This window comes from Eurosta solidaginis, chromosome 1 (assembly GCF_040869045.1).
Source record: "Eurosta solidaginis isolate ZX-2024a chromosome 1, ASM4086904v1, whole genome shotgun sequence".
Taxonomy (NCBI): Eukaryota; Metazoa; Arthropoda; class Insecta; order Diptera; family Tephritidae; genus Eurosta; species Eurosta solidaginis.
The window spans coordinates 288,062,631-288,077,993 of NC_090319.1; the positions used below are offsets into that span (position 1 = coordinate 288,062,631).

The 15,363-nt window shown below is 34.5% G+C and overlaps 1 protein-coding gene across 2 annotated transcripts; it reads right to left on the reverse strand.

Moving 5' to 3' along the window:
* Positions 1-105: 105 nt before the first annotated feature.
* Hrb98DE (Heterogeneous nuclear ribonucleoprotein at 98DE) lies at positions 106-9,951 on the reverse strand. 2 transcript variants are annotated; one of them, XM_067761078.1, is made up of 5 exons: positions 9,793-9,951; positions 9,183-9,660; positions 5,029-5,541; positions 2,495-2,605; positions 106-608 (listed from the first exon to the last, which is right to left on the reverse strand). In XM_067761078.1, the coding sequence occupies exons 1-4, from the start codon at positions 9,853-9,855 to the stop codon at positions 2,496-2,498; spliced, it is 1,164 nt and encodes a 387-aa protein (XP_067617179.1). In that variant the 5' UTR covers positions 9,856-9,951; the 3' UTR covers positions 106-608; position 2,495. The 2 variants fall into 2 exon arrangements, with proteins under 2 accessions (XP_067617179.1, XP_067617177.1); XM_067761076.1 differs by lacking the exon at positions 106-608 and adding an exon at positions 881-2,090 and having other exon boundaries at positions 9,793-9,949.
* Positions 9,952-15,363: the final 5,412 nt, after the last annotated feature.

The following is a 15,363-nucleotide window of genomic DNA, read 5'->3' on the forward strand; positions in this document are numbered from 1 at the left end:
GTTCGGAGCCGGTACCAACAGGGACAAGCAAAAATTAATTAACAAGACATCTCACCGCCATATCAGAGCAAAGTTTCCATCCAGATATACATAATTCAAACACAATTTTGGGTTATTTCGAGCTTTATTCAAAACTTGTTTTCCATAAATGTAAAAATTTTAATGAATACAAATCGTTAGCTTAATTCACGAAGGCCTTAACAAACAGATGTTTTCACAGATTCTGGCTTGTTATATTAAAAGTACACCGTCCGTAAAAAATTTCAAACGTAATTCAACTTTTAGCACACCGTGCTTTCATACAGTGTGTTTTATTAAATAATTTATTCTGCTTCTGTAAAATTTTAAATTTATTTGTTGGGGCCTTTGTGAATTAAGCTAACGAAATACTGGAATGAAAGCAAGAATCATGTACCAAGAGTGGCGGCGGACTATCCATTACCTGTAAGAAATCGTTAACGACTTACCGTACGCAAGTGATTCATTCCATTTGGCAAGTGCAAGGCTTTGTGCGGAACCCTTCACCCGATTCCATTTCAAACGTTTTGTGATCTCTATGGTGGATATGCACTGCAAATCTGCATGCCCTCACAGCTCTTGGCAGCGATCTTGCAACAAAAATGTTTAAAATTACTTGGCGACAAACAAATGTGTGAAATTTAAATGTTTTAAGAATTGATTCAACATTTTAATAAAACTACTACACAAATTGTTTGGTCAGGATAGGGTTGGCTCCTTTTGTTATTTTTTTCACCATCTAACTCACAAATCCAAATTGAAAACAATCCTTCGAGAAAAACGCAAACTTATCAACTTATCCCATATTGCCTTCCTGCAATTATTATTCCAAACTTGTCTAGACATGGAACGATAGAAGCTATTGCAGTTATGACCCTGTTAGTCAAGTGTATTTACTACCAAGCCATACAAAGTCTTTATGTTAAGTATATATTTTTCTATATGCATAAGTTTACAATTATGAAAGATTGTATTCTTTAGTAGAAAAAAATGAAGGATTTCAGTGAAAACTTAATCGAAATGTAGCAAGATATAGATTTAATCAATACTAGGTAAACCTCTGAAGATTAAAACTAACTAATGGTCAATCTTATGAAATCAAAATCAAAAAACCTGTTTCATCATTGATAGTTAATTTGTTTCTATATCTTCTTCACATCTTCTGTTAATGAAAAAAAGTTTAAAATTTGTTTTGATATTGATTTTGTAAGACAATATTCCTTACAAACGTTCTGATATAATACCTTGATTGATTGCCACAAATGTGTGTATACATGACAATAAATACAATACAACTAAACTTATACTAAGAACTTATTTAAAATATTATAAAGAAAATCCTAAAGCATTAAAAAAAACTAAATTTTGTATGTATTACAAAATGTGAGAGAATCTGACTGAAATTTGAATTACATATTCCTTTTAACGGTTAATACAACACACAAAAGTTGATATTAAAAAAAAAACGACTACCATACTATTTTTTTTTAAACTAAATTAGTTGAGATACAATCCTGACTTGTAACTGTACTCTGCATTAAAAAGTTTCCGCTACTTCATATTCATTTTTAAAATTTTTAATATTTGTTCGATTGTTTTATATGGAAGTTTCTTTTACGTTATATATAAATGATTCAATATGTTTCTCTCACTTGCTGTACTATTTAAAATTGTTATCTTTAAAACTACAAATGTGGGTATGAACTGAGTTTTGTTGTCGTCATAAAATGCCTAAATATCATAAGCTTCCTTAATAACTGTGTGTGAGTGTGTGCATATTTCTTAAACTGCTGCTTATAATTTTCATCATCGTCACATCCTTTAATAACTTATACATTCTCTCTTTCTCTCTGTCTCTCCCTCCTGACTCCTCCTCATCACCTGCGCTTCAAATTGTTCCTGGCGTTTATCATCACTTTCTGCTTTAAATTTTCTGACTTTTTTTAACACTTTTTGAAATGAAACTGTTAATTCTGCTGCTTTCGTAGTTGTTATTTAGTTTTCTTATCTGTAATTTTTGGGATTGCTTGCATGAATCTGAGTACGAATGTGACCTGGCTCAATTTAACGACCTATAAAATGTTCATAAATAAGAAATAATTTATTGAAATTCGGAAAAAACATAATTTTGAATCGTTTCTAATTCTATAAAGAAAAATTAGTGAAAATAAAAATTGTAAGTTTATAAACTGAATCATTCACACTAGCCAATGAGAAAATAAATTAAAAAAAGGGCAGAAACAATCTACACTTTTGTTGAATTCTTTCCTTTTTTGAAAATCTATCAAAATCCAAATTGATCACACTTTAAAAAAATTTTTAAAATTGAACTTAATTTCGCAAAATTTTGTATAGCTACAAATCATAATAAATAAATTAGGTCCTAGTAAATATCAGTCGAAACTTAACGAGTTAGTTAAATTTTAAATAAACATTTGTATAAAGAGGTCCATTCAATAGTTATATTATTTCTTACCTCAATATCTCCTATTGCCGCCACCACCACCTCCGCCCATTGCGTTCGGTGCACCAAAGCTGCCTTGGTTACCGAAATTACCACCGACGCCGCCGCCGCCGCCTTGATTGCCTAAAATTAAATAGTTATAGAATTCGTTATTTTCACATTGTCCATGGTGAACTAATTAATCAATTTCTTTTTTTAAGTTAAGCATTTTGCTTCCAATAACACTTTTGGTTTTACAAAAACTTTCTGCATTTTTCGTTCGAAACTTCCAAACGAGTTGGCACTTTGAGAATATTTGCAAATTTGAGTCAATTTGTCAAAAACAACCTAATCGGGTAAAGATAAAGGTGATATTATGGCTTCATAACAGAAATCCGTTAGAGGTATCAAAGAACTATTTACCGATAACTCTAGCGCTAGCAGAGGTTCAAGGGAAAAAAGTTACAACAGGTATGCTGGGGCCAAATCGTAACATCCGTGATCGTATAACTCGTCACGAAAAAAAAGATGATTTTCGAATTATGACCTACGTCAACGTACTACTTCGATCGTAATTTTGGATCGAAACATACGTGACAAGTGAGTGAATGTACACGTTATGTTCCATTTTCATTCGAAAAAATTGTTAAAATAGATGAAAAAAATATAACAAATTTCAAACTCTGATTATTAACAAGGGTCGCATTCAAACGAGCTTAATTCAAACCAAAAGGAAATATTGGCGGCATTCATGGCGAGACACAGCCCCTCTGGTATCGGCTTGCTTCACATTTAAGTTCTCAAGAAAGTAAATAAAAGCTTCTTAAATTAAGCGGAATCTCTTCAAGAAACTACAAAATTTTTTGTTACAAAAAACAATACATAAATGATAAGCTTACGCTTTGTTCGGTAAGTCCAAACGGATACTACACTCTTGTTGTTGTTGTAGCGATAAGGTTTCCCCCGAAGGCTTTGGGGAGTGTTATCGATGTGATGGTCCTTTGCCGGATACAAATCCGGTACGCTCCGGTAACACAGTAACATTAAGGTGCTAGCCCGACCATCTCGGGAACGATTTATATGGCCAAATAAAACCGTCAGGCTATCCCTCCCTCCACACGACCAAGGTTCATGAGAATCTTGGGGTCGCCAGAGCCTCGTCTATTAGTGAAACAAGATTCACCGCGGATAGGCGAGTTTGACAATTAGGTTTTTGGAAGCTATATATTGCGCTGGCAACCTGAAATGGTTGCGCTACACAGCCCCTTGTATTTTAGTCGCCTCTTACGACAGGCGTACCTACCGCGGTTATATTCTAGCCCGCTGTGGGGAAGGATACTACACTCTCTTAACCGTCTTCGGACTATCTTTTCATCGTCTTCGATATTACTGGAGCTCAAACAATCAATAAAATTTGGTCCATCGCAGTTATTTACTTCTTTTATATTTTTGGCAACAAAAGTTCAAAATCAATTTGGGCTAAAAATACAATGCAACCTAATGTGGATCGTAAAATTTATTGCGAATTGAAAATAAATTACGTTCCGTTTGCTATCGTATGTTATAATCCCATTCTGTTTATACCAGGGATGGAAAATAATTATTTTTTTTTTTCAGAGTCGAAGTCCTGGCCAAAAAATTGTCCTAGGTGAAAATGTTTGAGTTTCCAGGTATCCCTATAGCAATATTATTATTTATTTATTATTACGGCGTTTTAAGCCTAAAACTTAGATTATTACAAATTATAAATACATTTTAATAATAATAGGATTTCTAGCGTTTGGGGTGTCGGAATGAATGAGATTCCGATCAGCACGGGAACTGGTGGTCCCAACGGGCGAGTCTTGGAGTCATCTCATTGGAAGGTTGGAAGGACGTGTTCTCAATCCTGCCCTACTCCAAGACGTCGAATCATGCATCCTTTTTATTTTTCCAACTTTTTCCATAAAAGTTCACATATCAAAGTAAAATTTGTATTTTTATTTTTTGAGTCCGATAGAACTAGTTACACTCGGACTTTTAAAAATAAAAGTCCGGAAATAAAAGTTAAATCAAGACTTTTTTAAGGCCGAAATAAAAGTCCCGCTTGATAACAAAGAAACGGCTTATCCGAATTAAAAAAAAAAAATTATTTGGGATAAAAATAAAAATCCGAAAATAATTTTTATCTTGTCCAAATATATTTACATTCCAAAATTAATAGTTTTGCAAGGACTTATATTATAAAAGTAATAACAGTTTCAGCCCCTGGTTTATACGTTTGACGTATCACGTAATTTTCTTTCGAATGGTTGCCCATCCGTGATCGTATGTTACGATTCGAGCCCTGTATTAGAGGCTTGTGTTTCTGTATGTGTGACCCGGTCTATGAAAAGGTGGCTTATGACTAAAAAAAAAACAGCTGTTTCTTGCAATTTCTTTTTTGAGTCACCTTTTCATAGACCGGGTCATATATATTTATTTGGATGCATCAAATAAATGCAAAATATCAATGTGTACTTACCGATATTTCAAAAACAAAATGGAAAATAACAGTAAAACCTAAATTTTTAAGTATTTGTACATACCCATTTTGTTACCGAAGCTTCCGCCTTGATTGTAGGGTTGCATGCGGTTACCACCACCACCACCGCCGCTACCTCCAAAGTTGCCACCACGCTGTGGTCCACCTCCATAATTTTGCTGATAGCCACCTCCAAAATCATTACCCCAATTACCACTGTTTGCCGGTCCGGCGTTTGGAGGGCCACCAAAATTTCCAGGACCATTATTCCAGTTTCCACCACCACTATTTCCACTGTCCCATGGACCAGCGTTATTGCTGTTCCAACCACCACCACCGCCACCACCGCTATTGAAGCCGCCGCCAAAACCACTGTTTCCACCCCAATTATCATTGCCGCGGTTGCCGCCCCAATTATTTTGGTTGCCACCCATATTTCCTCCACGGCCCATGTTGCCACCACGGCCGCCGCCGCCAGCTGGACCACCTCCACCGCCCGGCCTACTTATGTCACTATTTTTCGGTAAAGCTTTCTTTACGTCGAGGGCTTTGTTTTTAATGGTGTGCGTTTTTTGTACTGAAATTTTTAAATATTAAAGGAACAAAATTGGCGTAAGTAAATATAAAGTATAATAATAATAAAAAGTCTAAAGTTTAACTAGACTGCGCGTTACACAATATTAAAAAAAAATTAACATCCCCGTAACAAAACGTAATAGATAGGAAATGAGTTGGTAATAGCCAAAGTGAGGATCTAACTCACTTGGGTAAATGAATTGATCAGCGTTCACCTTACCGACTCACATACTTGGCAGTGTCATTCAGTTGTGCGAAATTTGTATCGTCTCTCACCCCGCAACCTATTCCCAACTCGCTTACCTTTTTCGGTTCGGAATTCTTTTGGTACTAGGGATAGCTTAGACCGACCAGTATTAATTTTTGTTTTTGAAATAAAAAGCAAGAAAACACGCTGGACCGACAGACTAGTTGTTAGAGCACTGTGTGAAGGTACAACTACAAAACTACTTCCAGAGTGAAGAGGTGTAGTGCAAATCATTTTTTTTTATCACTAGTTAAAAAGCTATGAAAATATTAGTACTAGCATTTTGGGGAACATGTTGCAAATATTGTAACGAGGCTGCGTGTTACACAGAATTTGATATGAATAAACATTCGCATAACATAGCTTAGGCCGACGCTTTAATTGATCTCACAGTTATCATTTTTTGTAAGCAAACCAAATATTAAATAGTTTAGTAGCTGTGTCATGGAACTGTGTTAAGGTTTTCTTTATGTGACATATACATTTTCATCGATTCTTTATTAATTCAAAAATAATCAACTTAATATTATACATGCCTAAGGTTTAATCTAACAGTAAAAAAAACGCCGCACACGTCATTAAAAATACATGTGCGGAGCTGGGACTGTAGAGTACACTTAACAAATAATAGAAAAGTCGAAACTTAAACGCTTTGTTAAGAAGGACGTATCTCAGAAATTCTGTTGATAAGGAGTATCTCAACAAAGTGGTAAATAAAATTGCATCTCAAGAGGCCGGTTAAAAACTTTGTAATTGAAATTAAAAAAGTTTTTTGACAAAAGAGTTATGAACTAGTTTAATTTATTTTTACATTAACTTTTTAAAACTCTATAAACTATATTTGTAAGCATTAAAAATAAATAAAAAACTCAAATAGTATTTTGCCTGCCTTTTACATTATTTTTAAGTCGGTTACAGGTTTGCACTCTAAAGGCCCAACACATAAAACTTTTGGTGCATCATCGTGCGTTAAAAAATAAGTACATTGCAAGCATTTTCATGCCGAGCAAAAATAGGTCTTTTGTCGCTTCCGTACATACACATGTAATCAACTCATGGCCTAGCCACCGTTAAGCTAAGGCCACACTGAGCTGCACTACACTGCGCTGCAAAATATTCTTCGCATGTATTCTTATGTAACAATTCACACCAAGCGGCAGCAGCACTGCGCGCCGCGGCCATGAGCGGCAATGTTGATCAAATCAGAAACAATATAATATAGACATTGCATAGACGAAAAATCGTGTGAGGCAAGCTTCACAAAATTCTAGTATGTCAGATCCACCACTTACCACAGCAGAATTTGTTAAACAACCACTGTCTGTATTTGTTATTTAATAATTATTTGTACACTTTTTATTCAGCTAATGTGTTCAGAATTTTAACTTTTACACACTAAAACTCCAATCAGTGTATTTCTGTGCTTAAATTATGTTAAAAATTGTTTTAAAGTTTTTGTTGTGGTGAAAGTGACCTACTAGAATTTTGTTACGCTCCGCTGCTTTCCACCGAAGTTCGCGCATGCAATATCTTTATATTCAAAATTTTTTGGATCAAATAGGCAAAAAGGTGAAGCGCCGCTGCCGCTACATGTCGCACTGCTTAGTGTGCACGCACTTTTAACTTTTTCCCATATATATGTTCAACGCATTTCCATGTCAGTAAAACGTCGCCACAATCAAGTAAGAAGTTGCGTTTATAAATATAATGGAACTTCAAGTCATAGCAATTGAAGTTTATTCATTTATATTTACAAACGCAACATTTTGCGTGATTATGGTGTTATTGACATACATACGATTAAGGCTGAGTAACACAGCACTGTGCTGTTATTGTGTTAACACTCAGTAACGTGCGGCACGCACACACACACTTATCGATTAATTTATAACACAGTGGCACACTCGATGGCACAAAGCTGACTGTTTCTATAGCACAGAGAATGACACTCAGATCGTAAGTGCGCATTCATACATACATAGTCCATTGTGATTGTGTGTTGATTGTACTCATAATCTTGCCTGTGTATTACGTTTAAAAGATGTGGGCACAAAATATATACTCTAAGTTGAAAATGTTCTATTTAAACAAAAGTTGTGGTTATATAATGTAGATTCCCTAAACATGGGAGTATGCAAGAAGATAAATGTTGCCATGATTTACTTTTCTAAATGGCGTCAAACGTGGCGTTAGAGGTAAGTAACACAGTACTGTGCTCTGATATTGTGCCAACACTCATATCGACTTTCGATAATCAGTTATAACACAATTGTGTCAACACAATGTGTTAACACTGCAAAGTGTGCCTGTGCTACTGTGTTAACACTCAAAAAATAGTGTTATTACCCACCACTACATACGATTGTGTTGAACGTATCTATATAATAAGGCAAGGTGCACCCGAGGTTACGCGTCATAGACGCGTACAAGATATTTCATATAACTACAATTTCTCTTCGCCTCAAGATCTGCACACGAAGCTACTTACGAGCAAAAAGCAAACAATTATTGAAACAATTAAATATTTAATTTCTTTAGCTATATCCGTCCACGGAACCAAAGGAAAATAGGTACTAAACGTTGTTTGCATCCCCGTGCCTTTGTAAATTATGGAAGACAATTTTAAACCACCGCGGACTATTTCTAGTTTCCAACATTTTTTAGCCTTTTAAACGCTTCAACTATGTCTAACCAAGCTGTTGTGGTGTTTAATACTCTTTTTCGTTTTGGTAATATACCTTTCACGCACTTTTATTAAATAAAGTAACATTTTTTTAACTAATTACACAAATTTGCATAAAAAAACAATCTTTTTCTTTCTTTTTTTTCAAGCGTACGTACGCTCAGCGACCAACATTGCTGTACGCTTAGCTACACGAAAATTTCATGCTTTGTCGCTTTCATGCAGCTGACGCCTCGTATGCAGCTCTCCATTCAAATACATGGTAGGTATCAAAGCGTACAAATTTCGCCTGCAGCGTCTATGACGCGTAGCCTCGTGTGCTCCTTGCCTAAAAAATGTTATTGTGGCTCGAGCTTTAGCTAAAGAAAATGTATGTTTGTAACGGCAAAAAAAGTTAGCTACTTTTTCATGTCAGATGGCGCTTGTAGCTATCTGCCGTTCTCCATACCAATACGTGCAATATATTTATCATGCATAAGATTGCGTTAAACGATCTACATATATGAAATACTGCTTATGTGACTGGTTTTTATCTGTCAACTCGATGTTGCATCTAAAATTTTATGTGTTCGGGCTCTCTAAGGGCAGTTTTCCATATAAACCACTTTTTCAAAAACCAGCTATTACCTCAACACATTTTTACGAAAAACTACATTGGTGACTCGATCATAAGCCAACGGTAGATATATATATGCATAGGGAAAATACTTACATACAATTTTATCAACTGGGTCATAATCATCATACTCAATAAAAGCAAACCCACGTTTTTTGCCAGTCTCTTTATCGATTACTATATTTACATCGGTGATTTTCCCATATTTTCCAAAATAATCACGTAGACATTGCTCATCGTGGTCGTCTCGGAGTCCGCCAACAAACAATTTCTTTACAGTAGCGCCTGCATTTGGGTTATCAATATCTTGACGTGGCACTGCCCGTTTTGGTTCTACAACGCGACCATCAATTTTATGAGGTCGTGCATTTTGGGCATCATCAATCATGGTGGAACGCGAATAAGTAATGAATCCGAACCCTCGTGACCGCTTGGTACGAGGATCCTTCATCACTACTACATCAACTATTTTACCCCATTTCTCGAAATGAGATTTCAAGCCATCATCTGTGGTACGATAATCTAGGCCGCCAATAAATAATTTTCGCAGACATTCTGGCTCATTTATTTCTTCCTAAAATGGCAAAAAGTATATACATACATGACATGAAAAAATTTTCCTTGGTATACATACACATCAAGAAAATGGCGGACACTCGTGGCCACCTTAAAAATTAAGCCACAACTTATGTGTTACGTTACTTACATCATTATAGTCCCCATTATTTCCATTTTGATTAGAATTGTTTTGATTATTCATTTTAACCATTTAATTTATTAGTTTTTAACTTTGTCGCAATTTTACCGTCTTTTTATATGAAATTATATAAGCACGCGATCACACAACCAAGCAACTTGAAAGAAAAAACCCGAATGAACTTCTTCTCGTTGCGACACCAATATGGCGTAAATTTCCGTTCTATAAAAGTTGCCAGCATAGTGAAATTGTGTGCCACCCTGGAGAGTTTCCCAGGGATGTAATTTAACGTACCACGCGATTTTTTGTGACCGGCCATGGTTGCATTTGAAAATAAAATATTCAGGTATGTCGCAGAATCCGACTCGGATTTAATTTTTGTCGGAAATGAAAACCGATATCTGTCGCGATTAACAAAGTACTCGTCTACGAAAATTGATTTGCTTTTCAGTAATAATGATCTAGTTAGAGCGGAAAATATAGGTGAATATAGAATTTCAGATCATGAGAAAATTTTTGTTGAAGTTCCAACAACGAAATCTTGTAAAATGAGAAAATATATCGTAAAATATATCGTTCACATCATGGGAACATTATAGTGCTGAAAATCTTTTGAATCTACTGCAACATGCGATTTTAGCTTTATGTGTACTGGGGGTTTAGAAATTAAAACATCAGCTCTGACCAATATACTAACAGAAGTCATGCAGACACTGACGTATTTGAAGAGAACACAAGTACAACTTGGAAGCAAGTGGTATGACCGGGAGCTAACATTTCATTTTTCATTTCATTTCACTTATTTATTACGGCAAAAAAGCCTAATTCATAAATTAAATTATATTACAATTTACTATCTTATTGCTAAGGTTTTACATTATTCATAAAGTTTTGCTTTAAAAGCTACGATTTCATTACAACTTTTTATATCTATAGGCAGTTCATTGAAACTTTTTAGACCTTTATAAAAAAATATTTTGCTGATCTATTTCAGTTCTGAATAAAGGCAGTTTGAAATTGTGTTTATTCCTTGTATTAATGTTATGTGTTTGCTTAACGAATACTATGTTTTTACTTAGATATTCAGGTACATTTTCACTTTTAATATTAAATATAAACTTCATAGCGTGAAAAAAAATCTTTTGCTTGACACTTAACCAGTTCAAACTTCTCAGCATATCAGCCGTACGAGTATCTCTAGGTTTTTTAAGAATAAATCTCATACATCTGTTTTGCATCTTTTGAAGTTTATCTATTTCTTTGTCTGACACAATGAATAGAATAGATGGGCAGTTTACAAAGTGCGGTTCTATAATGGACTTATATATAATTGTTTTGTACTTTTTTTGGATATATTTGGATGTTCTCTGCATAACCCCAATTTTTTTCGCAACTTTCTGGACTGTGTAGTTTATATGTTCTTCAAACTTGAGTTTGTTATCAATTATAATTCCCAAATATTTTATACTGTCAACTTTTTGTATGCTTTCATCATTTATTTTTAAACCAATTATATCCTCATTAACGTTCCTCCTTGTTATTATCATAAATTTCGTTTTATTTATATTAAGTTTCAGTCTATTTCCGCACAACCATTTATACAGGTTATTCAGTTCATGTTGTATTTCAGTTCTCCACAAAAGAAAATTACACCTTTATGATATTGCCAAAATTACTGGATACTGGGATAATTATAATGCTATTAAGAAAGTATACAAACGTACCATTAATTATAAAAAGAAGAAATACATGGAAGACAGAGTGCTTAACAATGGCGGAAACATGAAGCAGATGTGGAACTATCTTAAAGACCTTGCAGAGCTTACAGATAATAAAAAACATATCACTAAAATTGTAAATAATGGGGAATGTCTAGACAAGGAACAAGATATAGCTAATGCCCTAAACAAGTTTTTTGTGCAGAGTATAGTAGAAATTAATGATAGTATCGAAGAATTGCCCAGAACGGACGAATTGTCGCAAATCATTTTACCACAAGTGAATCATTTCATTTCAGAGCCATCGAGTTAGTCGATATAATGAATATCACTCAGTCATTTAAAAACAAATACGGTGGAGAGAAGTTCTTATCTGAGGGTGTCTTCAAGGATGCCATGGTGTACATTGGTAACTTTTACAAAGAGATTATTAATGAATCCCTAAACAGTGGCCTTGTTCCTAATTGCTGGAAAGTGTCATCAATAGTACCCATGGAAAAAGTAAAGAGCACAGTGAAACCGGAAGAGCTACGCCCAATAAATACTTCACCCGCAGATGAAAAAATTGTTGAAGTAGTGGTGAAAAATCAACTGGTGGAATTTCTAAACAAACACAAAGTGATTATACCAGAATAATCGGAATTTAGGAAAAGTCATTCAAGTGAAACGGCGCTTAACATTGTAATTGCAGAATGGAAAGAGAATATATCAGACAAAAAAGTTGTGGTGTCTGTCTTCTTAGACTTGAAACCGGCTTTCGAAACAGTTGATAGATTGAAATTGTTGGACGTTATGTTTAAAATTGACATAGAAGGCATGGCCCTGGAATGGTTCCGAAGTTATTTGATTTAAAGAAAGCAGAGGACAATAATCGGAAAAGCATTTTCACCGGTTGTGGACGTAAATATTGGATCACCACAATGTTCGGTACTTGCACCGATATTATTTACGTTGTATATCAATGATATTAAAGGATGTTTAAAATATTGTAAAATACGCTTGTTTGCAGATGATGCTTTGCTCATCATCAGCGATAAGTATGCGGACTGTGCTATGCAGAAAATACAAGAAGATCTTGACTCCTTATACTAATGGTTATGCCTTAGAAAATTGAAGTTAAATGTGGATAAGACCAAAATCATGATATTTTGCAAACACAAGAACATCATACGCCACAACGATTTAAAAAATATAACTTTGAAGGTAAAAAACAGTGAAATTCGAAGAGTAAAGAAATGAAGTATTTAAGAGTTTTGATGATGATAGTTTAAATTTTGGCGAACATATAAACAATATTGAAAGAAAAATTGCTCAGAAAATAGGATTAATGTACAGAACATGAAAACATATTAGCCAACGTCACGAAATGTTGGTGTATCGTTCAATTGTTGAACCACATTTTATCTACTGCCCTACAATTCTTCCGTTAGCGAATGAAATGCAAATTAAAAAACTGCAAATACAACAAAATAAAGCAATGCGATTAATTCTACGATGCCCTCCTAGAACAACAAAATTTATAATGCTGAATAGGCTAAATTGGCTAGTAGAAAATAGTCAATCACTTATTTTACATTGAAGTTTATACACCATGTAAGATTGGGAATGTTACCGAGCTACCTTAGTAATAAAATAAAATACAATTATGAGATCCAAAACTATGGAACTAGGTACTGCAAAAATATAAGACTGCCTAGAGTAAGAACGGAGTTCGCAAAGAAGACCCTAGAATACAAGGTATAAATTGTATAATGAATTATATACTGCGATTAAAGACTGTGAAAATATTAAGAAGTTTAAAGAAAAATTATTTATATATTGTAAAACACTTGGCATGTAATGAAACAAATTTTTATTTAATCTAAACTAGGTCTTAAAGACCGTAGTAAACAAAAAAAAATTTGATTGGATATTTCTGTTTTCACAAATAAACAAAACCGATACTCGAATCAGCTGGGTTTTGTTTACTTTCGGTATTGTGTGTAAAATTTGTATGTCGTTCCAAATCATATTAAAATTATTTAAATTGTTTTAAAAGAGTAATTTGCAAAAAAAAACAATAGAGAAGAAATATGAGCTCTATTATACTTGCTTTTTTATTCATACAAGAGAAACGGGACGACAGAGTGAAACGACGGTGCTACCACATTAACCCTTTAAAACTTCCGGATTTCGTGTAAGCGCAAAAAGCATAAAATATATATGTATGTCGGTAAAAATATACGGTCCCTATGCTAAGTTTGATGTTTCGATGCTTGTAAAATGCTGTTGTGAAGCTATCCGTTAAATCAGCTTTAATTGCTTAAACAACTTGTGTACATTTTGTATCTTTCTTCTTCCGATATATTTTTTTATACCGAGTTCAGACAATTTTTTCCTTGCTGATTTGTGGCTCATTATCGTTTAAGCAAAGTCGCATTTTAAATGGTACTGAATACTATTGATAGGTATATACCTCCAACATCTTAAGATATTATTAGCTGTTTTTTTTTACATCTATAGACGTTTACGCTTAAACTATATATGGACTCCCAAGCGTCAAACTTTATATATACTTCTAAATTGATGCGCATAAAATTAGTACTACTAAATTTCAATATGCATTATACTAAGATGCTACTATGTTTCATTTCTACACAATTTATCACCTCTAAAAATTGTGTGTGTCCACTATTCATCGCAACCGATATGTTATACACTATGGCCACCAGAGGTTTGTGTCTGCGCTTTTCGGTACAACATGTTATGTAGCTAGTTGCCGCTAGATGGGGCTCCTAAGCATTACATAAGTGTCGATAAGCGTTTTTTACACGAAAACGTAGACGTATATACGTGTAAAAAATTTCGGCTATTGATAAAAAAAGTTTAGTTTTTATGCATAATATTTTTAATAAATACACCATTATGTATTATGTGTTTACTAATATATTGAATTTTATTTATTGAATCTTATACAAATGGATATGGGCTTCCCGGAATAGAATTTCAGCTAAAACGCAAAAGAACTAAATAGTTGAAATAAACTTTTAAAGAAAATTTGTCAGGGTAAAATATAAAGGGAAATGTTGCCTTTTATAATATTTAAATACATGGGGATGCATACAACTTTTCCTTAGTATATCTTTTTCATTACGATGACGAATATAGACAAATTAAATTAATTTATAATTAATTTGAAAGTATCTTCGTGTGCATACCTTGAGGTATAGCAGCATCGTAGCTAGATAACGCGTCTTGTCTGGTTAACGTTGCTGCATGCCTCAACAAAAAGCGCTGGGTGCATTGTTTATTGGACATTCAGACATTTAAGCCCAATAACAAAAGCAGTTTTTCATATAGATGGAGATAAGGACATTCCCATTAACGACACTTCCCGAAGGTTTTGGGGAGTGTTATCGATGTTGATGGTCCTTGGCCGGATATAGATCCGGTACGTTCCGTTTGCATGCACCATTAAAGTACTAACCCAACAATCTCACACGGAACCTTCTAGGCCACTCCACCCTCCTACCCCCTATATACAAGAGGAACTTGGAGTAGCCAGAGCCTCGGCTGTAAAAGAAGCAGAATTCGCCACGGGTAGGCGAGGTTGACAATTGCGTTGGAGAAGCTATATATTGCGCTATCAACCCCTTGAAAGGGTTGTGAATCAGTTTGGTGTTTTAGTCGCCTTTTACGTTAGGCATACCTAATACAGGTATATTCTAAGCCCCCTAAGCCGCCGGGGCTTCTGAAGTTTCTTTATATTTACAAACGAAAAATCTTGCGTGATTGTGGCGATGTTACTGGCAGGCATAAGTTAGCGTTTTTCAAACTCTTTATTAAAAGTAACTTTTAGCGCTTTCAGCAAACACAACTGTTG

Coding starts and splice junctions, on each gene's coding strand:
- Hrb98DE (XM_067761078.1), bottom strand. CDS start 9,855: ATGGTTAAAATGAATAATCAAAACAATTCTAATCAAAATGGAAATAAT. Junction 5,542..9,182: donor CCCAGTTGATAAAATTGTAT/GTAAGTATTTTC, acceptor TAAAAATTTCAG/TACAAAAAACGCACACCATT. Junction 2,606..5,028: donor AAGCTTCGGTAACAAAATGG/GTATGTACAAAT, acceptor ATTTAATTTTAG/GCAATCAAGGCGGCGGCGGC.